Consider the following 26248-nt stretch of genomic DNA (forward strand, 5'->3'; position numbering starts at 1 on the left):
CCCTCCACCCCCGGCCGTGGAGTGGCGTCCTCCACCCCCAACACCAGCCCACAGCAACCTGATACCGGAGCCGAGCGGTCCAGACAAGCATTGAACGAGGCGTTCCCGTGCCGCCCCTGCCTGCCTGTCTGCCTTCCGAGCGGAGCTCCCCCGCGCCGTCAATGCCAAACGCAGTCGACCGCCCTGGGGGAAAATTACGCCGAGAGATATGTATACCTCCCCTCCTTCGAGCGTCGGCTTTTTGAGAGATATTTCCTTCCGCTGCGAGCCAGACAACTCGCCGTAGGGGCGGGCGGACGGACTTCGCCGGCCGCCGCGGAATGAGACGGGACACGGAGAACAAACTGGCTAGCTAACCCGTCTAACCCTGGCTAGCTGCGCTAGCAGGGGAGCCTCCGAGCGGAGCTAATTGGCTAGCGTCTGTGTGCCAAATTCCTGTCTACGGTGTCGAAGCGGCGGAGGGGCTTTTTACGCCGTAAATACCGGAGAATGTTGTGTGGGTAGACGAGCGGGTTCCACGCTTGATATTTTTAGTGACATTTCACATCTTCGCCCAAGTTTTCTAGTATCAGTCGACACATCCCCCTCCTCCCCCTCCACCGAGTTAGCTTAGCATGTTAGCTAGCGGAGATGGACGTTGTTTGCTGGCTCGTTTCAGACGGCGGAGCCGCCAAACAAGTTAGCCGCTCGGTTTACCCACCAACCCGTACCGGAGTCGTAAACGGGACTCACTTCCAACTTTTTTTTTCTAAATAACCACAGATATTTTTTTATTTGAAAATACACTCGATGTGTAGTTGTGTAGCCCGGGGAGCAGTTCAAGTTGTTGAGCTGACGTGAGAATACAAGAGTGAAAACAGTAGTAAGCGGGAGCACCGGAGAGGAGCGTTTGGTAAACCGAGCTCCCGCCGCCTCCTCCCCTCTCTTCTCCCCGACCAAAGTCGATGTACACCGGTATGGCTGTACGCCGAGTCGCGATGAAATCCCTCGCCAAATTCGCCGTTTGCCTGGCGATCTTCTTCACTTCTGTTGCCGGTAAGTGGTTCTGGAGTAAATTGATTTTTCTTCTTTTGTGAAGTGAGTGGAAATGTGCCTCTTGCTAAATATTTCATGCCTTTTCTCCCCCTTTTTGGTTTCTACACTCGGGGGTTGTTTTACGTTAAGCTACTTGAATTGGCTTTTCTTTCTGCTGCTAATACGAATTTCCTCTGCAAGTCTCCCTGCCCGTCACATATCTATCATTTCAATCTTGGTGTCTGCCTGCGCAATTCCTGCAGTGATTCACTCAGCTCTCCCAATTGGAGCCTTCACAGATATCTCAGCTCCAGCACAGCACCAAACAACCCTGGCTCCATTTTTTTAATCATTCTGTGTACAAAGGCCTGGAAAAACACTGCTCAACATACTGCAGTCCTTGTCTGCCAAGATGTGCCCCCAGCCCAAGACTTTGGGCCAAAGCCAGGCTTCTGTGAGACCTTGAACATGATAAGATAGTAGCCGGGGTTGCACGGTGATGGAGGAACAGTGCATGCAGGGGGGAAATGTGGAATGTGTGGGAAGACTGGAAAGGTATTTTATAAGATGGGTGTTGTAAGTGGTAAAAGTTCAACACTGTTGCTCAGAGTTAGGCTTTGTGATTTTTGAATAGCTTGTCCTTGGAGCGAGCTGATTCTGCCTCCAACACTTAGTGTCTGCATTAATATGTGTGCAAGCAAATGTATGTATTATGATTTGCGTGCGTGTGTTGTTGTTGTTGATGAGCACCCCCATCCCACTCATAGTAGACACAATTTTATCAAAAGCAGAGGATGGAGTACACAGCATAATTTGAATACATTCATCACCTATGGCTTGGGAGACCCTGTCCATGTTGCCATTTGCATGTAACAGACAAGTGGGTTCCCTTTTTCCATTCCCCTCCATTAGAATCTTAAACAGACACTGATTGTTGCAACACTTGGACAGTATTTGCTGAGATTGAGAGCCTGTATAATAATGTTCCCCTTTTTGGTCAGCAATGATGTTAGTGAATAACTATTTCGCAGGTAAATTATATTTGGCCAGTATTTTTAAACATACCTACCACTGTCGGTTTAAGGATTCCTTCTTCCTTTTTTGAACCAATGATTTCAACAGTTTAATCTCTTATTGTTATTTGGATGGTTACTATAATGTGCATCAAAACAAAGTTGAAATTTATCTTTATGCATATTCCTTACCTTTGGCTGTTTTTTTTTTTTTATGTAATACAGGAAGAATAGTCGAGAACCAGCAGTTGAATACTTGAGATCTTGACATCTGAAAAATTTGCTCCCTACTGATTGAGAGATAAGTTCTGGTGTGGCCGGGGCTGTGTCAGTTTGTTATGTTTAGAACTGAAAAAAAAGCCCCACTGATGTATGCTGATAGCAGTCTCTCAAAGGGTCCAGAGAGATATTGGTTAGGCTCCAGAGAGATCATCAGATTATAAGGTCATATATTAACTAGAAGGGATGACACACTAGCTCTTATAATTCTAAATGATAGACACTGGAACAAGTAGATAAATAAGGTTTGGAAGAGGGGCGTTCAGCACAAAGTTGGATTTGAAAAAAATCCCGTAGAGGGGAATTTTCAGACTGTTATATGAAATTGTGGGGGAAGGGAGATTGTGGAAATTAATTTATCAGGCGTGCAGTCCTATTACACAGCAGACATGCCGAAAGATTGCTCATCATTGCAAAATATTATTAATGTGTGAGGTGTACCTTTGCGTTAGATGTCGCGCAAATTAGTATTCCCAGAGAGCAGTTTAGCTGTTATTTGCACTGGCAGAGCATTGACATATTCACTCAACAATCAGTACAAGGACGATTAATGGATACTTGTACGAATATGCACCGTGTAAACAGCCAATAAACTCAAATCATTATACTCTGCAATATTCATGAAGGGACCATACAGCCTTAGTTGGCATAATGCCTGTAAAGAGACAGTCAGGCTGCAGATGTATGCTGGTAGCTGGTTCATGAATGCATAGCAGACGTATCACAGTACCCAGGTTCTAGGATGATATTTGTAATGATGATAATTAGAGGAAGCAGAGGCCCTAATACTCTGCAGGAAGACATTAGTCATCTCTCTGACCCAAAATTCTCTTCCACTTCCATCATAAAAATGATCTCCCATTTGTGCCTTTAAGGTACCCAGTGTCTTTATCAAATTGTTATTCATTTTCTCTCAACTGTCATGTGTTTAACCTGTCTGCAGCTGAGCCTGAATTGCCCGTACGCTCTATGTCCCCTGTGAATAATCAGTGTGTGGGTGTATGCCTGCTGCTCCAAAAATCTGCAGCCTTTTTCTCCTTTTACTGCACAAACCTGCATATACTACCTGCTGCGTGACCACAGGTACTCCTAAATGGCCATGTATGATTGTGGCTGTGCAAAACTCCTAATATACAATGTCTGCTAATCATTCAATATTCAGGCAACCCCTACTGTTATAGAAGCAGGTTGAAGCTGGGCTGAGTGATTATGGGGTGGAAATGAGCAGCATTATATTAATAACCCCTATGAAACCATTAGAATTCATTTTGCATTAAATGCAGATGCTTTGCAAAACTATCGTCTGAAAAAAATGAGTAAATGCTACTTAAACTGTGTTGACATCTGTAAGCTTTAACACACTAATAGGCTTTACTAGAACATCAAAGTATGAGTGCTATTTTTATCTCCTACGTCCAACAAAAATGACAGATATTTTATGTCATATTTATTTATATAATATCAGTTTTAAATTCGCTACCCTCCATACCACCCACTTTTTGCGAACCGGTTACTGCATCCCAGGTAAATCTGAAGTTGCAGCCCCAAGCAATAAAAGCAGAAGTATAATACCATGGCATTTAAAAGGCCTGCTTGTTTGCTTCTCTTGTCCAAATGCTGAAGCAGTGTCTCAGGGGCCCATATTTTGGCATTGACAGGACTGTCGTTCCCTAAACAAGCAGTTCCTCTCCAGGCCCTTTTGGGTGCCAGAGACTTTTGAAACTAATGGCTGAACAGTAAAGTTCTTGCTTCAAGATTTCAGTCTCCTACCGACTGGTTGCGAGTTTGTTGCTGTCCCAGATTGGAATTTATTGGATATCAAAGGCCAGTACACACTGCTCACAGCACTGCCACCTAATCCGTAACATCACTATAGATTCGAGAATGCATAAGATTAGTATTGATTAGATATGACTTAAAGGCAATGGGCGCTCAGGGATTCTCAGTGACATGACACATGTAAAAAAAGAGTTTTGTAATAATATGCGTCTTGAAAGCACAATTACCCAGACTGCCATCGTCCATCACCTTAAGCCCTAATGCGTGACTGCTTGGCTGTGCATCATGCTGTCATAATGTGCATTCAGCACATCACAAGTAAAGGTAGGAGATAATCAAGTTGTATAATGCTGAAATAAATTGTAATACTACCTTTGAGTCAGGGTTTCTGCAGTGATAGAGGTGATAATGTCAAGTCACTCTTATGCCAGCTGCTTTCTGTCAGCCTAGCACTGCAATTTTGATTGAAGAAGAGCATTTGAACCGGGAGGATGAAAGTTCTCTGGTTCCATAATATATTGCTCTCAGACCGCATCATTATTTTGTGAGAGGAAATGTCACTAGCTACAGCTCAAAACAGACTCATGGATGCTTGGGGGACTCCGTGATTCAGCTTGCCTTCTTCTCGAGGATAAAAAAAAAATCAGTGACTATCTTTCTTAATACCAAAGTCTAAGCTCTGTGCAGAGGTAAAGGCAGAGTGCAGTACAATAGAACAGTGTTCAGCTGACCTTCTGGTTTGGCCAAAATGAGAAATTAGCGGATGTTTTAGAAAACAAAAGGTGCAGCTTTGAGATGGTAACCGAGAGTGACAGCCTATGATTAATATGAAGCGTTCTCCTTGAGACAATAAGTCTAGAGGCCTAAAAAATGCTCATTGTAGAAGGAACCATGTTATGGGTTTTCTTTTGTAGGGCCGTGGAATAATTATAATTTAAATCAGTATCAAGGTTTTTTTTTCCTCCACAAATAAAAATGTCAATTATAACACTTGAATCTTTCCAAAGTTTTTTTTCTTCCCCCTGTATAAATGAATTAGGTTGAGGAGTATTTGCTGGCTGTGTGGTCGTACTTGTAATACATAGTGCTGAAGGTCTTGACCTTACTGTTACATTTTTAGTCGCGGGAAAAATGTTTCTTTCAATACCATATTATCACTGGTATTTTGCACAGATTGCTTTGACAAAATTGCCCTATGAAGATGTTAAGACATGCATGCTCTGCTGCCTATGGGCTTTATCTGAGTGTAGCTTGTGTGTTTGTCTCTGATTCAGTCAGAGGCTTACATGGACCTCATTTTGTGGTATGAAACTGCATTTGTCGTGAGGTGTAATTTCACCTTTTATTCTGTGTTTTAAATCTACATTTCATTTTTTTTGAGTATCATGTGTCTTGGAAGGAAAGTACTATTGGAAGGAAAGCAGTTAGATTGTTGCTTTGTCAGTATCTATCAATCACACCGCACAGACTGACTGATTCTTCTTAGAGTTCTGTTGATTTATTCCTGCTGATGCAGGTGAAATAGGTCTTTTTTTTTAAACAGTGGGACAAAGTGACCCTCATGCCATCAAAGAATGTCCTGAAATATTCCCATCCAGCAGATGCAAATATTTCACATCATTCCACTGATCTGCAATTGCATTGCTTTTAGTTTGTCAGGTTGCGCCATTGAAAATAATACATTTGTGCACACTGGTCTGCCTCAGGGTGTCTCATGTAACCCATGGATGGGGTGGAGAAATGTGACATAACATTTCCTTTTAAGTGTCATGAACGGTGGCTGGAAAGAAGTGCTTGGATACACCAGAATATTAACTTAAAGAAAGGTTACTGGGTCATTGCTTCTTATTCATATCACGGGTTAAAGGGGAAGAGGGTGCTGTTTGTTACTCAGATCGTAAGGCCCTGAGTTGCAATCTCTCTAACTGATGAAGGCTTAATCAATAAAGTTGCATCAATTATTCAACTTCAACAAGGCTAAGTTCTTCAGTGTTAAAATAGTGATTTAGATAGGATCTTTCTACAATGTAAAAATGGGAACGATTGACCAAAAATATTTCAAAACGTAGACCCCTTGACTACTTTGGTCTTGTTCCTATCTGTTAACTATGTGGCGTCACATACCTCAGCTACATCAAACCAACCTCAGCCTGGGTTGAAGCAGGCAGCAGCATGGATGAGACAACATCAAAACAAATTGGCCTCAACCTGTGCAGCTCATATCTAGACACAACCCTTTGCCTGTTGTTGATGCAAGATTTAGATTCAGAACTAAAAGAAGTGAAGTACAAATATTTCAGGACAACTTCAAAATAATGTATTAGATGAGAAATCAAGGTTATTTTCTAATGAATGTGACTATTATTCAGTCTTGTGCCTCAAGGCTGTCGTACAAGATGAAGTACTCGTTTCATCTTCATCTTCTGGCTTTACTATTGTGTTTACATGTGTTCATGCTATATTGAATGTTTTGCCTTAACATGACTTTTTCTAATCTGTTGACTGATTTCAATTTTATGAAGAAAAATCACATTATGTATCAATCGAACTTACCTGCCAATGCCATCTGTAAAGTGTTGTCATTGGTGGTTTAGAAAATGGCTCTTAAATGTTTTCCACTGGGCTCTGTAGCAATAGAGCAGAGTTATTCAATGCATTTTCCCAGCCTCAGTGTCTCAGTCAGTCACGGGTGACTCGAGTTTTAGTATTTGTGTATGCTGGGGAATGCCTATTGAGCCTGACTGTGGTAAAGCTGGATGCAGCTGCCATATTTTGCTACTGCTGAAATAGTGCTGGATTTACCTTGGTGCCAGTGCTAAGAACCCACTTGGGATGCATCAAATATTGCATTTGCCTAATAAGAGCTCCTTTCTGTCTTTAGCCCTGGTATATTTCTGGTTTAGACAGGCAACATAATAGTTGTGTCAAAAATTGAAATAAATATGTAATATCACTAAGTATCTACCCTTATTATTTGAATTTTTTACTTCATCATTGATTCCTCCATCTGATTTTCTTCGATAACCTTGCCCCCCCCCCCCCCCCCTCTCTCTCTTTCCCTCTCTGTGAGTTGATATTCTGTCATGCACACTACACACAGCTTTGTTTGCTTAAAACAAATTACTTTGAATACTTTAGACTAATTAGAAAAGTAAATGGGTTTAAAGGTCTGACCAAATCTCAGCAGCATTTGCAAGAGTCTCTCCGGTTTCGGTTTTTGATATTTACTAAAAATCTAAAATGACAAAAACATCAACTTTCGGAAAACTTGACATAAGGTACTTTGTTTTGAAATGCTTTGACCCACTCCAAAACAGGAAATCCGGCCCCAATAACAGCATACAGTGTCCATCCATAAAAACATCGCTGGTGGAAGTACAGTACTTTTGAAATTCTATTTTCTCCATTTTAAACTTTGTTTCAAATATACAGACAGCAAGAATGACTGTCTTCCTTTTTGTCTTGTCATTCAAAATCTAAGAGTGCGACCTCAGTCTTCTCTTTCACCAACTGTGAAAGTGCCCAAGTTAGCAAATACATTTCTGGTGGAACTGGCTCAGTTATTTTGTCAGTTTTCAATGGCTAACTTTATCCAAGAGGCAGCCAGAAGTTGTCTGTGCTGACTGAAGAGGAAGCTCCTCCTGCGCTGGGTTGCACGCTTCTCCAAGGGTTAATGATGTTGCTGTGTCTGTAGTCAGGGTGACAGGTTTGTAAATATAAATTCCCATTTTGTCATCATAAAACCCATGTATACATGAAGACAAGATTGGAAAGCCACAAAATACCCATTGTTTTTGAACAAATACGTAGCCAAAAATGTGTCATATTTTTAACAAGTATGTCTGCTTTGAACTTTGCCAGCCTTAACAGATGTGAGTCCGGTGAAAGACATATTTCATTTGAAATCTTCACATTTTATATTACAAGTGTAGTGTATGACATAATTTCAGTGTGTCACTACTGTTTTTTACACTTTGTGATGATAGTAGCTCTAACAAAAATGGTAATTCAGGCTATTCTTAATTGTGATGTGGATATTGAATGACACTTCCTTTGCACTATTCATACACGTTCATAATAGATGTTGAGATGTAAAGTCCGGAAATCCGAGGGTTACAAGAAAATCACTGGTTAACGATACACAACACCTTTCATACCCATTGTATGGTCATTATAATCTGCTGGGAGACTATGACAAACAAAAAGGGCAAAAGTGGGGCTTTGTTCAGAAAGGTGCTCCTAGTTTTATATCTAAATGTAAAAGGCTAGATTTTGTAACACCATGTGTGATGTGAAAGTCCCCATCAGACCAGACAACCAATGGTCCCTAGTTTAGCAGGTGTACAACTGAGGAAAGTCAAGTTAGTCTGTGATAGCTTTTCATTCATTCTACAAGGAAAATGATGTAATACACAAAGCTTAAAAATTCAGTTGCTGTCTGAAAAAATGTTTGCTTGTTCACAAATAATCCCAGATTATCCCTCCCTATGGTGTGATAGTAAACACAAACTTGATCACTATGTCATCTGTGTTTTCATCACATATTTGGGAAAGTTAAGGTACAGAGGGATGGATATTGAGGGTGGATTTTGCTATAAATGCATTGTGGTCAATAATGGTAGCCTCTAAGCTTTGAGGGCAGTGTAAGCTCTGGGATTAGCATAACTGTACCAGACCCAGACAGACACAGACTGAGTGGTGGTGGTGCTGTTTCTGAGGGGGGATGGCAGTCTCAGGGCAACAGATGGGACAGATTAAAACTCTCCTCACCCTCACCCTCCACCCTCTCTCTCACATCCTTAAACTACGCCAAAAGACTTGGAAAATTGGGGGTGTCAGCAAATGCCCCTGAATCCCGTCTATCCTACCTCAGCAACAAGCATGCACCCAAACAGCAGCAGGTAAGATTAGGGAAGATATATGGTTCCCATGGAAATCATGGCCATATCCAGAGTGCAGTGATGTGTAGATGGTGTGCATGTAGGTTCAGCGGGGATGGCAGCTTTTGCTGCAGTCCATCAATATCAAGTTCTAATGTTGTTCAATCATTAATACCCAGCAGTCAACAGTTTGACGCATATATCCTCAACTGAGGACAAGATAATAATCGTAATAAATCATGTCTAAAATATAAACAAGCCATGTACAAAGCAGTTTTGATTGTTTGATATTATCATTTTCATCTACATTTCCCAACCAAATTTGATAATTTTCTCATTTCATAATTGTGTTTTTTTTTTTTGTTTGTTTGTTTTTTTCGAAATAGTGGTATGAATTTTAGGTAGAGTTTGACATAAAAGTAATGTATACCCTACTGCGTTGGTACAGTAAAATGTATTAAAGTATGTGGAATTTTGTTATGTATCACTATAAGGAATGTAGCATAGCAAAAGAGATATGAAAATACTGAAATTGTTGGTGATAGTAGAAAATTGTAGTTCAAGTTGGATTCTACCATTGCTCAAACTGTTCCCAGAATAGTTTATCAAGGAAGTTAATGAAAACTGATTTTCCAATGAAAATATTGGAAGTCCTTCTTCACATATTTTAATATTTTTCCCTGTGGATATACAAACAGTGCACATTTGCAGTCATATAAACGCATGTTGGCCCAGTCAAAGTGTGGCCGTTGTCAAAGGAAAGACTTGGCACAGAAATTCCCAGTTTTACTTGGCTGAACTTTTGGAACTCGTGGTCAGTTCTTATGGCAACCCAAGGTAGGGAGGGCAATTCGTAAACTGGCTGCAGACAGTGCATACATGTCTGTACAAGAGATGGCATATGCACCACTGCTTGTTTCAGCCTATAATCAAGGGTTGTTTTTACCCCCATCCCCCTCCACCCTCCTTTTTTCTGGCTTAAATCTTGAATGTAGGCTTGGGCACAAAGTCCAGCCAACAAGCTAGCACACTCGTTGACTCGGAGTCGCACATTGGATGGCAGTGGCTTCTATCTCTCTAATGGGCCTTGGCCGTAGGAAGGAGAGAACCAGATAAGATTGTTGTTTTTTAGCAATGCGGCTGAGGGGAAGGGGGTTGTTTGAGGGGATGGGAGGGGGCACTGAAGGCCAATTGGGGGAGGAGGGTTAAAGAGGGGAGGGAGATTAGCAAATAACTGGGCCATGGGTAAACACTCAGCAGTGCCCGACATCATCCAATGAGCAAGCTTGAAGCAGAAAAAGCAGAAAACTACTCCCAAGCCTTTTGATATGACCACCCCCCTCCCCCACTCTCATCTGCTTCGCTCCACTGGCCTTGCCTGCATACTCCAACCCACAATCCAATACAGCATTGGAGGCCAGGATCACACAGCAAGCCCCACAGTGCAGAACCAGGGACAAACCCACTATGGCCAATCAGAGATAAAATATAGAGATTGGCACCCAACCAGCACCGCCCCATAAACCGACTGAATTCACTGCACCAACCACTTCCAGGCAGAGCCGCAGATGAACCAATGAAAACCGAGGACGGGACAGCTCCTGTGGTTTAGACTGCAAATGAGTGAAGCCTATTTGCGACAGCTAGTGTCGGAGCTCCATCCCATGCTGCTCAATCAGTCTTACTATTTTCTGTTTCTGTAAATATTCATCTTGGGTTTAAAGTATCTTTAGTACACACATACATCCATTTCTCATTTCTGAGAGGACGTTAACTCCTGCTCCCTTCAATTTTTTATTGTTATTTTGAAGCCCATTTAATGCCTTGCTTGCCTGTCTTTCCCAAAAGAAACAAAAGTGAATACATTTATAGTAACTGCCTGAAATTAAAAGAATATATTGTGGTCTTGTAAATATGACTCAGCTCAGCTGCACTGGTAAAATAGGTGATGAGCAAGTGTATATTGTATAAGATTTGTAGTGTTCTATGTTGATGTACGCCGCAGATAATTTCTAACTTTCCCTTGCTGAGCAGCAACTGGGCCTTTTAAGGACTCAGCTGCTGTAGCCCCTGGCTATTACATGAAATTCAGACATTTGAATGTTGGACATCCATTCATTTTCCTTTCACACATTATTTTAAGGGGATTTTCTTGAATAGTGATAGCTGAATAGGCCCACTGCAGGGAAACAGGGTGATAGCAGAGAAAAGAGGGAAATTTATACGGAATGGGTTTTGTGACTGATGTTTGTAACCTCTTTACAGTCTCTCACAGTTTTCACTGTGGTGTAAATAATAAAATAGTACCATTTCCTGTGTGAATGAGTATGTATACCTGCATCTGGGCATCTAACGGATAGGAGGCCCCTCAGTGTGGCCTAGGCAACGTTTATGTTCATGTCCAAGAAAACCTCTGAATTTGATCAGGGTGATTGGATCTCAGCACATCGACTTGTGATATAAGATACTCAGAGGGCTGGGTGTCAATGGTATGAGTGGAGGTGCATTGAGATCCCATCTCTCTGGGTCATGAGCAGCTTCACATTCTTTTAGCCCCACGGTGAATGCCTGCGTGACCCAAGTCCCATATAAGGACTGTACACTTAACTGTGTCCTGTGCAGAAGTGGATTTTTTTTTTTTCTGGGTCACACAGTGTTTTATACACAGCACAACCAAGTCCCCACCCCCCACACCCCCAAGTTCCATCTGAGAAAAAGAGTCATGTGTCAATATACTTGGTTTACAAATCTGTGCCAAGATTCATATTGTTCATGTAGCCATCTTTCCTTAGTGCGGGAGTGTTTTTAATAAACAGACCCAGCTGCCCCTGAAAGAGAACACCCCTGTTTCCAGGCTTCATTATTCTTACACTAAACATTAAAACAATACTCCTCTCTCTGACATGTTCTTGATGTCTGTGTGGTCATGTGGCAGGGATCTTTTATGTCATGTTTTTTTTTTTTTTAACTCTTCGTATAATGATGGTTTTTCTAGTGATATTTAGGGGATAATATATGTTTTTGGCATCTACCTGTGGCACAGTTGCCATGACAAACACTAATTGCCATGTCTGTGCACTGCAGAATGTAAGCATGTTTCAGATGGAGCTATCTCGGGACCGTTGCATTCCTTGCAGCGATGTCACCACCATTAGTGGATTCTCCTTTGTATTTATATTGGCTCCAGATAGCCTCTTTCTCATGTAGTCATTGACTTGGTGTGTTGCCTTATTTGAGGCTTCCCTGCGTCACATGCTATAACACCATGTCGTGTTTGTTCTAAGAGAAAAGTAAATGCACCTTTTCATTGTCATGTATTTAAAACTCAAGATGTTTTGTCCTACCTTGTTGTTGCTGAGCTTCTCCGGAGTGGGGACTGCCTCTGGGTTGCCAGATGGTTGTGACTTACAAGATGTTGCGTAGGCTAAATGGAGGATGATTTTTCCGCACAGTTTACACACAACAGTGTTGTAATTTCTGTGCGACTTGAAGCAATAAAGACAAGCTGTTCTGCCATTATTGTTTTTTTTTTTTTTTAATCAGTCCTTTCTTAACCATCTGCACAAGGATCAGCTCCTATGGCCAGGGTCAGCTCCTGTGGGTTTAGAAGGTGCTAATGCTGAAATTTAAAGAGCATCGATTTTGTTTTCATGTAGTTGTTGTTTTTACCACAAACTGAAATGCAATTTGATGCTAAATTATGATAGCAATAATTATTGTCTGGATTACCTATACACTGTTATCTAAAAAGATAACTTTGCAAAACACAATAAGAATTTAAATGTTTGATAGATGCATGCAGTGGTATATGTTTTTTGGTTTGCCTCCAATAGCCTGAGACAGTGGATAATGAAAGTTGAGGTAGAAGAGAGCTCTTGATATACGTAATATGTGGACATTTGACAGTTCTAGATGTAGAACACACATTTGTGTTAATAAACATGCATTGTGTCTAAAAGTAAAGCAGTCCTAATGGAACAACATGTTTGTTGATGATATTGAAAAGCAAACATTTACCTTAGTTGTGAATAGGACACATCAGTTTGGTAAGTTTTAACTCAATGAGCTTTTTTTATCTGCAGTATCTTTAGTTTCATTTTATGGACATTGCATTAAGACAAGCTTTTGTTTCAGAGCCCCAATTTGTCGTAGAATATTAATAATTCATGTCTGTATAACTAGCGAGCTCTGAGAGAAGGATAGCAGATACTCTGCACTATGGATTTCTGTTCATCCAGTGCTTGTGCACAAGGTCACTGTGTTTGTCTGACTGTCTATGGGTGTTGTCACAGGCTCCACACTTCCATCCACTGTTTTTTCCTCTCGAACATGTGTCCTCCCTTCCCCGCCTACTTGCCCTGATTGCTGGTTTCTAGAAATGACAGGTTTACTCCTTGCATAAAAGAGTTTTGTTGTCACTTTGGCTGGAGTGACACTGGTCCTCGCTGCTGGAAATATAAAGGGCGCAGCACACAGCTTAGGCAGGCCATATAAGTGTGTGTGTGTGTGTGTGTGTGTGTGTGTGTGTGTGTGTTTGTGCGCGTGTGTGTGCGCTCGTACGTGTTAGACTCAGGGTCTAACACATGTATTTGTTGTATGTGTGCACGCACATACAACAAATACATGTTTTTCTGTTACAAATACATGCATGTGCTTTGTACATTATTGTTACCAACAATTCGCAAAGTTTGCTGTGTGATAGTAGGTATCGACTTTCTCTTTAAAAACTCCCCTGTAATAAGGTCTTTACAAATGCTCAACTTCCAAGGTAATCGCCATTTGAGGGCTTTGCCTTGTCTAAGGCGGTGGTTATTAGTTAAGTGTGCAGCAGGGCAAAACCGATGAAGTTGTTAAAATAAATAAAAAAAATAAAGAAAGAGGCCAGTATAATACTTTAACTTAAAATCGCAAAGCCCAATAGCTGAACCCTTTGACTTTTTGCTGAATGAAGTTACACTCCTTTCTTATGCCTCAAATGCTCTTTTTTGTAGCTCTTGTCTCTTTTAGCTCTTCCTGATCAATAAGCCAACATAGGCCTAACTAGTCACCCAACAGAGCTCAGCAGTTAAACACATGTTAAATTCCCATTTATTTTACCCTTCTCAGCTGAGTTCATTTTTTCATATTACGAGCCATAAATATGTAACTCTCCGAGGCACTTTCCGAAAGCAGACAGGATAACATGTAAGGATCAGTGCTGTTTTCAGTGAAACATAGTTTATTTTCGATGTGTTGGAAATGTACTATATCACAGACAATTATAATGAGCAACTAATGTCAAAAAAAAAATTATGTATGTATTTGTGTGTGCGTGTTTTGAATGGAGGCAGGCTTGGTTTTCATGAAACCACCCCTTGTATAGTGTGCTGTTTGCGGTGGCTCTTCTGCCCTTGCATCATGCAGAGAAAGAAACTTGAATCTTTAAACAGGTTTAAAACGTATTGCTTTTTTTTTTTTTTAAACTGACCTCCTAGGTTTTCTATTCGTGTTTCACTTGTAAAAAAGAAAATAATATGTAATTTTGAAGTGTGACCTCTGAATCCATTTGCCTCACTGAATACTTACTTTATCTTTTCGTACAAAAACGTATTTGTGTTTTTTCAAGAATAATAATGGTAGAGCAATTCAGTGTTTTACCTTGATCAAAAGAATCGAATTTATTCCTCCTGTTGCCTTCAAACTTGTGTGCAAGTCAGAAGTGTACTGTACGGTGTTTAGACAAAATCACTGTTTTTGACAACTGTAGGGGCGATTACGAAAACTGGTTCGCCACAGCCAATCAACTTCCTTGATGCAACTCTATTCTATTTATCCTCTTCTGTCACACCAACTAACTTGATGTCCCAAAAATGTTCTCTCCTGATTTCGTCTATTGCTAAAAGGCATATATGATTTTAATATGCAGGTAAAACCCTGAAATTTTTAGAGGGAATCTGCCGAGTATTCAGTGTGGCCTCCATAACCTGCAACATTCACTAAACAGTTGGCTAGTACAACATGCTAACCAGAGCTCATAAGGCTAACCTTTGCAGTTACCTGTAAAGTAGGAGTTAGAAAGTTGAGTCCATACTCAGTAGTCCAGGGGAGGTTGATGTAGTCACACTATTCAGTCGCTTTAGGATTCCTCTCATGCATGACTACCTCAGATAGTGGAAGTAGTCTTGCATACTATCTTGCTGTCCTCAACTGAGAGGTTGGCATGCTGTGCTCGAATTGGAGGGACTGGAGGTACTCCTGTGTTTAACAGTGACATAGAAGGAAAAGCTGTGTTTTCCATAGCTTGGCTCCAGGTGGACTTTAAGATTGTTTTAAGCAGAATCATAAGCAGCTTAACTCAGCAAAGAAGGAAAAGACCCAAAAACACATAGTTTGGCTGACGTGAACGTGTGTGCTGTGGTCAGACTCTCCAGTTCGAGGCTGACTTATCCTCAGCAACAGCCAAATCATTGAATATGAATGAATATCTGCAATTTTTCTCCAAATCCCATAATGTTGAGGTCTTGAGTTATTTTGAGAAAGTGCAGTTGAATTTGAAAACATGATTGTGCAGCATGAGTCTGGTTTATTTGTTGCTTCCTCCTAATGTTTAACCTTTTTGTCACCCCTCCACCCCACACACAAACACACACTCCACATGTAAACATTTTTCACCCTGTCCCCCCTCTCACAGAGGCAAACACATCTCACAAAACAGTAGGCAGTGAAGGCCTGCAGGTTCAGGGCAGACAAGGCCCACGGTGGACCTGAGCAGATAGCTTTATCAGTGGATGGGAGCAGAGGAGGAAGGTTGGCCCCATGCCCGGCAGAGCTACCACTCCACCATGTCACCCTCTGCCCACACAGGCCGGCTTGACCTTGGGCAGGGCACAGCCACACTCCCCTCCATAACAGACGCCCCACCTCCCCTTCCGAACAGAGGAAAGGGAGGGGCTACGGAAAGGGAAACAAACTGGCATATCATGTTTTTCTTATCTGAGATTACCCACGATGCAGGCTATGTACACAAATACAAACTGTGACATTGGCTCGCACTCCTCCTCTACCTTGGTGTTGTTCTCCCCCTCCTGGACACCCATCAAGAATAAAAGTGTCCATTTCACAACTGTGTTTGCTTTTCAAACCTGAGCAAATGATTTAGTTATATATGTAATGATGTTATGTAGCCCCACACATTCAACAACCGCCTTTTGCCCTGCGCAGGGTAAGAATGGATGAAATCAAACAAGTAGTTAGGCAAAGTATTTCTGATCACATTTGCCAAAGTAGGAGTTGAAGGTGTGTGGTGAATATAAATCTTGTTTTTTGACACTTAATTTTCTCCATCCTGTGTTTTCATGGTCAACTTGAAGTTATGTTAATGTTTTTAATTGAGGTTGTTTATAGCCCTCAGGCCCCCTTTTCCTCTGCGTGTCTGTATGTGTTTGTGTCCTTCAGGCTAGGGTTTAAATTGATGTTTTCATTGATTTTTGTGTTACAAGAGGCCTCTGCTTATACAGGCAGACAGCTATTTTTCAGCTGTGGATCCTTCATCCATAGTCACAGAAGAATCGCCAGTCTGTCTCTGGCGGATGGATTAGAAAAACTTTGAAAAATGCATATTCAATGCCTTAAGAAAACATGTTTTTTGTGTGTGCGTGTTTGTGCTTTTTTTTTTTTTTTACATGGAGGGAGCTTACTGGAGTGTCTTTCATCTGCAGCCGCCTAAAAATGTTGTGTATGGGTGGAATGAGATAAGCATCAATAAAGGGAGACCAGCTGCTGCCTTTATCCTTCTCTTTTCATGACACATACTCATACCTCACGCACAGCCTTCATGAAACTCGCTTTTCTTCGTCCTCAAACTATATTATTCACGGTTGTTCTGTTAAGTGGAGCCCCATTTTGCCTGAAACAGTGGATAAATTTTATATGACTCAACTCCAAACCGTCTTTCTTCGCAGCAGCGCAGGGCGAGGAGAGGCAGTGTGCTTTCACAGACCAGCAGCAACAGTGGGACGTGGAGCGAGTGGCAGGGGGTGAAGGCCGGGTCTCCCCGGAGAACACCACTATCCGATGCGCCAAGGGCAGCAACTGCTTTGGCCTGTGGGAGAAAAGTCCACCGGGAGACGTACGGCTCGTCAAACAAGGTACAGCCGCAGCTATTTCAGTTTTGAAAACGACCACTTCCATCGGCTGTAATCCAATTAATGTTTAAGAAAGAGCAAACCGGGGCAAACAGAAAACCAGGACACGTTTTATTATTCACGGATTATCAACAAAGTCCCTTGGAAACGTTGGGGTAATCAACTAATAGATTAATTTGCTAATTCTGCTTCTGAAAAGGTCAAAATGCCCAGTAGCATGACCTTATTTCCTGCAGGGAAAAAAGCGGCCTGATGAAGAGTCGCTCATGAAGCCCTCTGGGTAAACATGCATCATTTGTCAACCTGCTTCCCCGCTGTTGCCACTCTTGTTCATTCAGGCTGCTGGGCCCACCTTGGCGACCATCAGGGTTGCCGGGATGACCGCTGTGTGGTGACCAACCTCCCTCCGCAGATCCAGAATGGAACATACCACTTCTGTTGCTGTGGAAGTGACATGTGCAATGTCAACTTTACAGAAGACTTCCCGCTACCCAGCCCCACCACTGCGCAGCCCATTTGTAAGACAACACACACTCCTTCACACACACAGAGCCTCACTCATGGTAGATTCATTGTCTAGATTGGTACAGCTTGATACTCTAATTCTATTATAAAGGATTTGATTTGATTTCTTTCCTGAAGTCCCAGTGCAGCACAAGCACATCTTAAAATTCTCTTTTAGCAGGAGACATCGACATAGCAGAGAGGCTGCTATAGTCTTCTGAGATGTATCATTGATGGTATTTTGTTGGTCCAATGCAGGCAGGAGAAAGGTAGATTTACTTAAAAGATCATCAATTAATTTATTATAGCAGGTAACTGGAAGTACGAGGTCTTCAAATGTTTTTCTCATCTGTCACTCACTTTAAATAGCATTGTGCGATTCGGATACCCCAGTGAATCATTGTGAAGGAAAGAGAATGTAAGATGAGGAAATTATACACATCTCAATTTTGTAGTCACTTTATGACAAACATTCTTCTGTCTGGAAATCACAAACTAAACATGGCAAAGTTTACATCCTCTGCAGCAGAGAGAGAAGGTTCAGTCTCCCTTATCTACTGCAGTCCTTCGTGCATATAATAAAACAATATAAGCTGTACTGTTTTCAACTTAAGTATAAGCAGTGTGTCCATGGACCTATCTTAAACAGTCAATAGGCTACAAACAGTTTAGTTACCAAGAGTGTTTGTGGAAAAAACAAGAGTATACTGGTCATACAGGCTGATGAAGCATGTTTAAAAAAAAAGGGGGGGGGGTCACTCTGGGTGTTCCATGCTAGCTCTAGTCGCGTACAAGGTCGTCTGTTGCGCTTGGTTGTGTCTATCCTTAAGCAAGAAACGTGCAAACTGCTCTCAGGCTGCACAATCAACAAAATATTGTTTTTAAGTGAGTAGTGAGAAACTTGTGAGGCATTGCAGCTGCGCTGTTTTCAAAGTCACAGTGAAAGGTTTGCATGGGAAGTGAGGTAGCAGACACGGTGTACATATTCCCAGGATGCTTGATGTCCAAACCACTTTGCTCACAGATTATGGAATAACTCTGATTTTTAGCAAAGTAAGGAGTTCTTGATCTGGCACATACATTACGTATGTCGTCTAGCCAACCCATTTTTGACAGCATGTGTTAGTTAAGGTGTGGGCCAACATCTCAGCCAGACCTGTAGGTTTGACAGGCTCTACAAACACTTAGGAATGATACTCCCTCACTGTGTCTGCAAAGAACACTTAGCCTAGTGGGGTATTCATCAGCCTTCTATCATTATAGCATAAGCATTGAAAGTCCAACCAGGGAAAAAGATTATTGGAGTAAACATCAGTGTGCAAGGTCAGATTGTAAAATTACGCTATACAATAATTAGCCGTGTGCTAGTTATCAAAACAAGAGGGAGACTGCAGGAAGAGAGCTTCTGTATGTTGCTACCTTTAATTTGAATTCTTAAAGGCGCACTCTTTCTGAACAAAAAGGAAAAATCCCAATAATTTCAGAGGTGTTTTGGATGGCGCATTAGTAGACAATTGTCTTCATAGGACCAGTGCAAGACTGTCACTCACACAAAAATCAGTCTGGAATACTGTATTAAAGAACCAACTGAACGTGATGGTGAAAACATAAAAGCAGACGTTTCTAACAAAAGATAAAAAAGACTAATTAATGTTGGCTCTTTTCTGAAACACAAAGTGGTTAATGGGATGAAAGAATGCTTTACGTCACAGCCATGCCATTTCAGAGTGACTTTCACCCTTCCACTCTTGCCCCCCCCAATTCATACTTTCATCAGAGCTTCCACTCATCATTATCGTCCTTGAGAACTGTAGATTGCAGAGATGAATTGGTTTTGATAAGCCGTATGTTGTTTCATTTTCTTTCCCCCCAACCCTTTCTGACAGACTGTGCAGAATAGGCTCATAAAACAGCAAATTGTGGATATTGTCTCCTGCCATGCAGGGAAAGGGCCCATTTTGCGATGGTTATAGTGAGTTCTTTGTAAAGAAAAAAAAAAATCATCACATAAAGTAAATAGGTATATTGTTAATTGTTCCTTCTTCAAGGTTCAGCTGTGAATGAAAGCAATGTGTGTGGTAGGAATGAGGAGGGGTAGTGGTGGCGTCAGCTCATCATCTCCCAATTGCCTATACACACACACACACACACTCACATCCATGTTGTCTCTCCACATTCCATGGATTACAAGGCGTCTGCTCTATCTGTCTGTCGGCGGTGTGCCAGTGACTGTTCCGCTTAGTAGACCGATGAGAGGACCACCAGAAGAAATTAAAAAGAAAATCACTATTTTACAATAGGATGTTTGCTTAATCCCTTAAGTTTATTCTCCTCTGTGTTGTACCATGACTCTGAAACTGGGTTGTGTTTTTTTGTTTTTTTTTTGGGGGGGGGTTGTTAATTCCAGACATGTCTGGGCAGTCGCCCGCCTATATTATTAGAAGGAGGAAGTCCCTGTCTGTGTGATCCACAGCCAAGAATTATAGGTGACGATATTTGAGGCCGGGCCATGTTGAAAAGAATACTCAAACCTGGTGACGCAAACAACACTGCCAGTGTAAAAATCATGCACAGGGTTTTCCCATTCCATTCTGATACGTATGGTGTTCATATAGTGCATTTCTAGTCTATTACCCATTCAAAGAACTTTACATCACAACACTTGGCTTCCCAGACAAAAACAGTCTGATGTCAGAGGCTATTACTCAGACACACAATCATAGTCTACCTGTCATGAAGACCACAGCAGGTTGAACATGATTGAGGACAGGGCCTCAAACAGTATGAATCAATCATTCTGTTCAAACCGAATGAATCAACTGAATCGCTTTTTTTTTATTACACTCCTCTTAATATTTGAATGGTGAAAATGGCAAGCATAGGAAGATAGCAGACAAACAGATAAAAAAATCAAAGAGTGTTGTCGTTGGACGGGAAGGTGAGAATAGCCAACATGAGATGTTGGGATTTTTTGTCAAACTATGACCTGGCCCTGCTTCTCTCAAGATTCAAAGTGTTAAATGTCATATGTAAAGTTTGGAAATGTGTATACAGCGAAAGTCCTATTTTGCTGTCCACAGTGAAGCTGGATAGGTAGCAAAAAACAAGCAATAAATGATAAGCAGATTATTGCAACAAGATTGAAAGTGTGAGCAGGATGAGCAAGTTGAAAGAAAGAAGCCAGCGACACGTCTGTCACTGACAAATTGAAAGCGGTCACAATATGATAAAGTACCAGGGCCGATATGCATTAAGGGGAATAGAGTGGAAAAGCCAAGCTCCCCAGGAGTGTCGGTCCAGCTGCTCTGTTAATCAGCACTGAGCCGTTGATTTAGTGCTGATCCAGTCTGATATGGAGGCACTGAGAGGTTCTGAACCAAACCAGAACAACAAGCGGAGCAGAAACCTTTTTTTTTTTTTTTTTGTCACTCACTGCTGTTTCAATTTTTGGAAAATTGGATTCAACCATTCCTGATATTTGAGAGAAAAAAATGAGTGCACTCATTAAGATAATTTCGTGATTGTTTTTGCACTTAATTGTAGAATAGAATACACCTTTAATCATCCCACAGTGGGAAAATTTCAATGAGACATGCTATTTTCTAATTACTAGTGTGTATTATTGCCGAATTTTGCCTGCAAAATAGACCGCAGTATTGTCTGAAATGAAACCGTGATACCTCAAGACTGCAGCAATCGACTTCTTGCACTATGTTACTGGGATTAAGTGATGCTCTTACTTTGCTTTTGGCCATATGAAGTATCTTGGGGTGCTGCATGCTTTCCTGTGCAACCCCCCTGCTATTTATTGGCTCCTTGACCTTGGCATTTGAGGGGAAGCCTGTCAACTGCCATTTGCCGCGTTTTATTTTTGTGTGCCAGAGCATATATCCACGCATGCTCACACCAATATATCAGTCCTAACCGCCCGCGGGCTCTGTAAGAGATCAATTATTGATCACGCCAGTGTCTCCCAGCATTTGTTGACTGATGCAACAGATGCAGGCGAATATGTTTCTGCACTGACATGGACTTTCTGTATTCCATTTCAACATACTTTAGAGTAGAGATACACGAGAGCAGGACTAGGGTTGGGTACGTTTGCCTCCAGAGTAGCACTTCTCGCTGATGTAGTGTTTCATTAATCACCAGTGCCTGACAGCTGGAACTGCTCCCAACTCAACCGACTCCATCTGACCATCTCTCCTGTGTTCCGGTGCTCTCCATTCACTTCCCACTCATCATCTGCTCCTCTTTCCTCTCACTGCTTTCCAGTCTGTTGACCGTACCTCGTGGATTTTTGGCTTAATTGATGTTTTTTTTTCTCCCCTCATTTTCTCTCCTGTGCTCTTTGGCATGCCTGATGATCTGCAAGAGGCTTGAAATTGTCTCAGGGTTTAACTTGTGTCCTGCAGGAAATTCACCAGTAATATCATTTATTTTCAAGAAGATGCTCGTTTAAGTGGTTCAGTGCAGCTATCCGCTGTGAGATGTCTGTGCTCCTCTGATAATATACATTGGGAAAAATGAAGGTATTGACCAGGGGTGTCGAACTCAAATACACAGTGGGCCAAAATTCAAAACTGGGACAAAGTCGCGGGCCAACATTGATATTTAGTGAAAAAAATCTTCCTCCAGATATAACAATGAACCTTTTCATATGGACCCAAACAAGTTTTGCTGAAAAACTAAATATGCAACAAGCATCGATTAATACTATACGATATATAACTTAATATTGCACACATGCAAAATACTGTTTTCTGCTTAAGAAGCAGGGTGTCAGTATTAGCATAAGGTCGCAAAACACTACCGTCAACCGAGGAGAGGGCGTCAATGGGTCCTGTTGTGATTTTCGTGCCAAAACACCAGCAGAAAATTCTGGGATTTGTAGAATTAGTGGTACATGCACTGTAGACTGTACCGGCGGGCTAGCTCTAATAGTCATTTGGTATGGCTTAGCGGGCCAAATATAATTACAGTGTGGGCCAAATCTGGCCCGCGGGCCAGAGTTTGACACCAATGGTATTGACGGTTCCATTCCAGAAAGGATCTTTGATTAGACACTTGGAGTTTGTCTTTAAGAATTGAATTTACCATGCCCTGAATGACTGAAAACCTTCACAGACATCTCACTACAAAAATTAAATTTTGATCTTATAAGTAACTGATCATTTAGTTTTGTAGTGTATTCTTGTATAAGCTGTATCAAGGTTACCTTTTATAAATCTCAAAACAGATCTGGTGTTGAAATGAAGCAATTTCCTCTTTAGAATTTAAGTTCCTACCCACCCCTGCTTCTTTTCTTTGTTAATTTTGGTTACTATGTATTCATTGCCGCATGGTGGAGTGCATTGCAAATAAAATCCCACATCTTGACCTTTACAAAGATTCTCTTCGCTTGTCTTTGTAGCAGTGTTGCTCAGGGCAATAACTTTGAATTTAATTCAAAATGTTTTTTTTTTATCACCACACAACCATGTCGCTGCCTCGATCCCTTCTGAGTAAGACGCTTCACAGTAGTATCAAGTAGTATCAAAGTAGTATCAGTGGTACTGTAGTATCACAACCAACTGATTCTATTCCTTTTGTACTTTGAAAATAAAATAGATATTTCCTCCCTCGTGCAGTCCTCACATCCCAACTTGGATGGAAAAAAAATAAGAAAAAATTTGAATAATTAGAGGCCTAAACTAACACAGAGGATGTATGCGAGTACAGATCCGGTACTTCATTGAGTTTCATCTTGGTATTTCAAAAAATACCAACCTGTTATTTTCACCATCGTCCTTGAACATTATCCCGCAAACAGGTTGATCCAGAAATTTTCATTGGCTTTGCAAACCATCACTCATTGGTTGCTCAGATTGGCTCGATCTTCACACAAGAGAAGCTGTGCAGATCACCGCCAACTCTCATTGACTGTTATTGGTTGTTTGCTTGACATGAAACCATGGCTGTCCTAATGCGGGCCGATCAAGGCCACCATTTAATTAATTGGTATCTGCTTTATTGAACACCAGCTGAAGCCCAATCCTTTTGTTTTATGTCTGGTGTGACACATGCCCTAAACAGAGATCCACTTTGCAGCAGGATGTGACAGCTGGAACTACGTTAACTTGGCCAAAACAAGTTATGTATCAATTAAAAAATATATAATAATAATATTAACTGGAACCATGATAAAAGACACAACATGTATGTATTGTATAATTTGATGTTTGAATGTAAAGGATTACAAAAAACACAGAGAAGAACCTGGGATGCAGGACATTTTTCGTCTTAATGCACTGCGGGCGTTTTGAATCGGTGTGCCACTTCTTCGGGTTAAGAGCAAATAAAAACCTGGTTTAGGGCATTGCTCCACCACAATGGTTGGTTCAAATGTGATGCTGTTCAAATGATAGGACTGCAGCTATCACCGACAGAAAACACACATCCAATGCTGTAAGTGTGTGTCCGGATAAAGTGTGTATCACCTGTTGGTTATACCTTTTGAATCACAAAAACCCTCTGGTCACACACATCATTTACACCATGATAATAATACCTAGTTATTTTTCCAATACAGTGTTATGCTACTTTGAATATGTAAGCTAGTTTGATCAAATTTAAGTTTGAAAAGGTCAAAACCTACTTAAGATGCTCCCATATTGGACAATTTTCCTGATGATGAGACATTTTGTCTATTACTACCTTTTAACACTGACATGTATAAAACATAATCTTGGCTTAAAATGAAAGGAAGTTAATTGATTTTGTCTTAAGGTTACTTTTTCCCTCTTTCATCCCCCTGGAGGAGCTTTACTGATGTCTCAAGAAGTACGTGATCTATATGAATAAACCAAAGTTGTAGATGGACATAAATAAGGAAAAGGCTGGTATGCTGTACGTTGCTTCAGACTGCACAGGTGTAGCCCATAAACTGATCACCCAGTGTAGGGACACGGCCTTCATCTGCCTCCTGCTCATAAATTAAAGGCCAGTCCATGACTTCCACCACTTGCTCTTCCTTCATAAAAGTCATAGTTTGATTTGTACTTTTGTTTTTGATGTGTCCTCTGTATAGACCCACGCACCCTGCGCTACAAAGAGACCATAATTATCGCCCTGGCAACAGTCTCCGTGCTGGCCGTGGTTGCTGTAGCAGCCTTCTTTGGTTACCGCATGATGCACGGTGAGTTACCATGGTGCCACATTGTGCAAAAGGAGCAGTACTTTCAATGCTCAAGGCTGTTAAATGTTTTTGGTGGTTTCAATTAATGGAATCTGAGATTTTGATCAAAGAGCTGTTACATTGCAAACAAGTTAAATTCTGTTTCTGTGTGTGTGTGCGTATGTACATGCGTGCGTTTGTGTGTCCGTGCGTGCGCACGTGTCCTCATGAACAGGAGACAGCAAGCAAGGTCTTCACAACCTGAACATGATGGAGGCAGCTGGCTCCGAGAGCTCCCTGGACCTGGACAATCTCAAACTGTTGGAGGTTAGTTGTCCTCTCGGCCCCGTCTGTCCTTTGCTACATAAAGAATTTGTCCCAAGTAATCGTCTCCTCATCTATTCCATCATTAAATTCTCAAATGGCACAAAGTGTTGTATAGTAGGGGGTTATATAATGACAGTACAACTACTATTCGGCACCGGATTGCTCTTAAAAAATATCTTTTAGTCACAGCCAGGTGTAAATAGCATCATGACCTTAGCATGCTGTTTCATCATTCTCATAAACTAAATTCATCATATTTCTAGTTGCCTGTTTTGTTTTCAAGACAAACGTTTGTTTCATTGGACATGTGGGTGGGGGGTGGTCTTATTGGCTTCAGCAGGGATATAAGGCTGGGGAATTAGTTAGGGCGAAGGGAAAATGAGAAAATAAACAAATGAGGCAAAAACATAGTCGTGATACAACAGGGTTTTAGGTTACATTTGTCATTTCAATGTGACTTGTATTATCCGATCATCGAAGGACACATTAGATGACAGGACCCGACAGACATAAATAGGATTTTGCTTACACTGATACAGGATCCTGAAAACCCAATATGGAATTTGAAGAGCTCATATTGTGGTAGGCAGTCAATAAAGCTTGGATAATATTCAGTTGCACTGTCAGTGCAGAGCGGATGAAGGGATAAAAAAAACAAACACAAGACCAGCTTGAAAAAACGATGAAAATCATTATTGCATTAATAATTGATTTCGTTAAATATATACCACACCATCTATTCCAAAAGTCCACTACAGATTTAATATCAGTGTGAGAAAAGGTGTTGACTATTTCCAATGTTTTTCTTTTAGCCCAAGAACATGCAACATACTTATATCACTGGATATAATGGTGTATTATTTGTCCAGCATGGCTGAAAACCAAAACACAATTCCCATCATTTCTTATTTAAACGTATTCTGAAAAAACAGAGGCAAGTATATGTTAGTAATATCCTGAAAGCCTCTCATTAGTCTGTAAGGGAGGTTGTCACTGCTGCGAACAGCCCAACAAGCTGATTGTTGGGACCTCCTGGCCTCAGCGGGGGGGTCACTGGCTCAGTCAGGCATTTCTTCCTCGTCAGCTGAGATCGTATAAAGCCTGTCTGCTAGTTTAATCAGTCATAATTTTTGTTTTTAAGGATTCTACTGGTCTCTTTTTGTCCAGCTATGT

General features: G+C 41.3%; 1 protein-coding gene across 2 annotated transcripts in view; it reads left to right on the forward strand.

Moving 5' to 3' along the window:
* The first annotated feature begins 637 nt into the window (after window positions 1-637).
* The window catches only part of bmpr2b (bone morphogenetic protein receptor, type II b (serine/threonine kinase)), a 37590-nt gene continuing 11979 nt past the window's right edge, over window positions 638-26248 (forward strand). The window contains exons 1-5 of one of the 2 annotated variants that reach the window (XM_086147886.1): window positions 638-1035; window positions 16909-17091; window positions 17427-17606; window positions 24662-24769; window positions 24984-25075. In XM_086147886.1, the coding sequence (XP_086004012.1) occupies window positions 945-1035; window positions 16909-17091; window positions 17427-17606; window positions 24662-24769; window positions 24984-25075 (654 nt within the window). In that variant the 5' untranslated portion in view covers window positions 638-944. Of the gene's footprint in view, window positions 1036-16905; window positions 17092-17426; window positions 17607-24661; window positions 24770-24983; window positions 25076-26248 lie in introns of both variants that reach the window. The other variant, XM_086147885.1, reaches the window with a different exon arrangement.

Source organism: Fistularia commersonii, chromosome 6 (assembly GCF_037954325.1).
Source record: "Fistularia commersonii isolate RoL2024-O1a breed Wild chromosome 6, RoL_Fcom_v1.0, whole genome shotgun sequence".
Taxonomy (NCBI): Eukaryota; Metazoa; Chordata; class Actinopteri; order Syngnathiformes; family Fistulariidae; genus Fistularia; species Fistularia commersonii.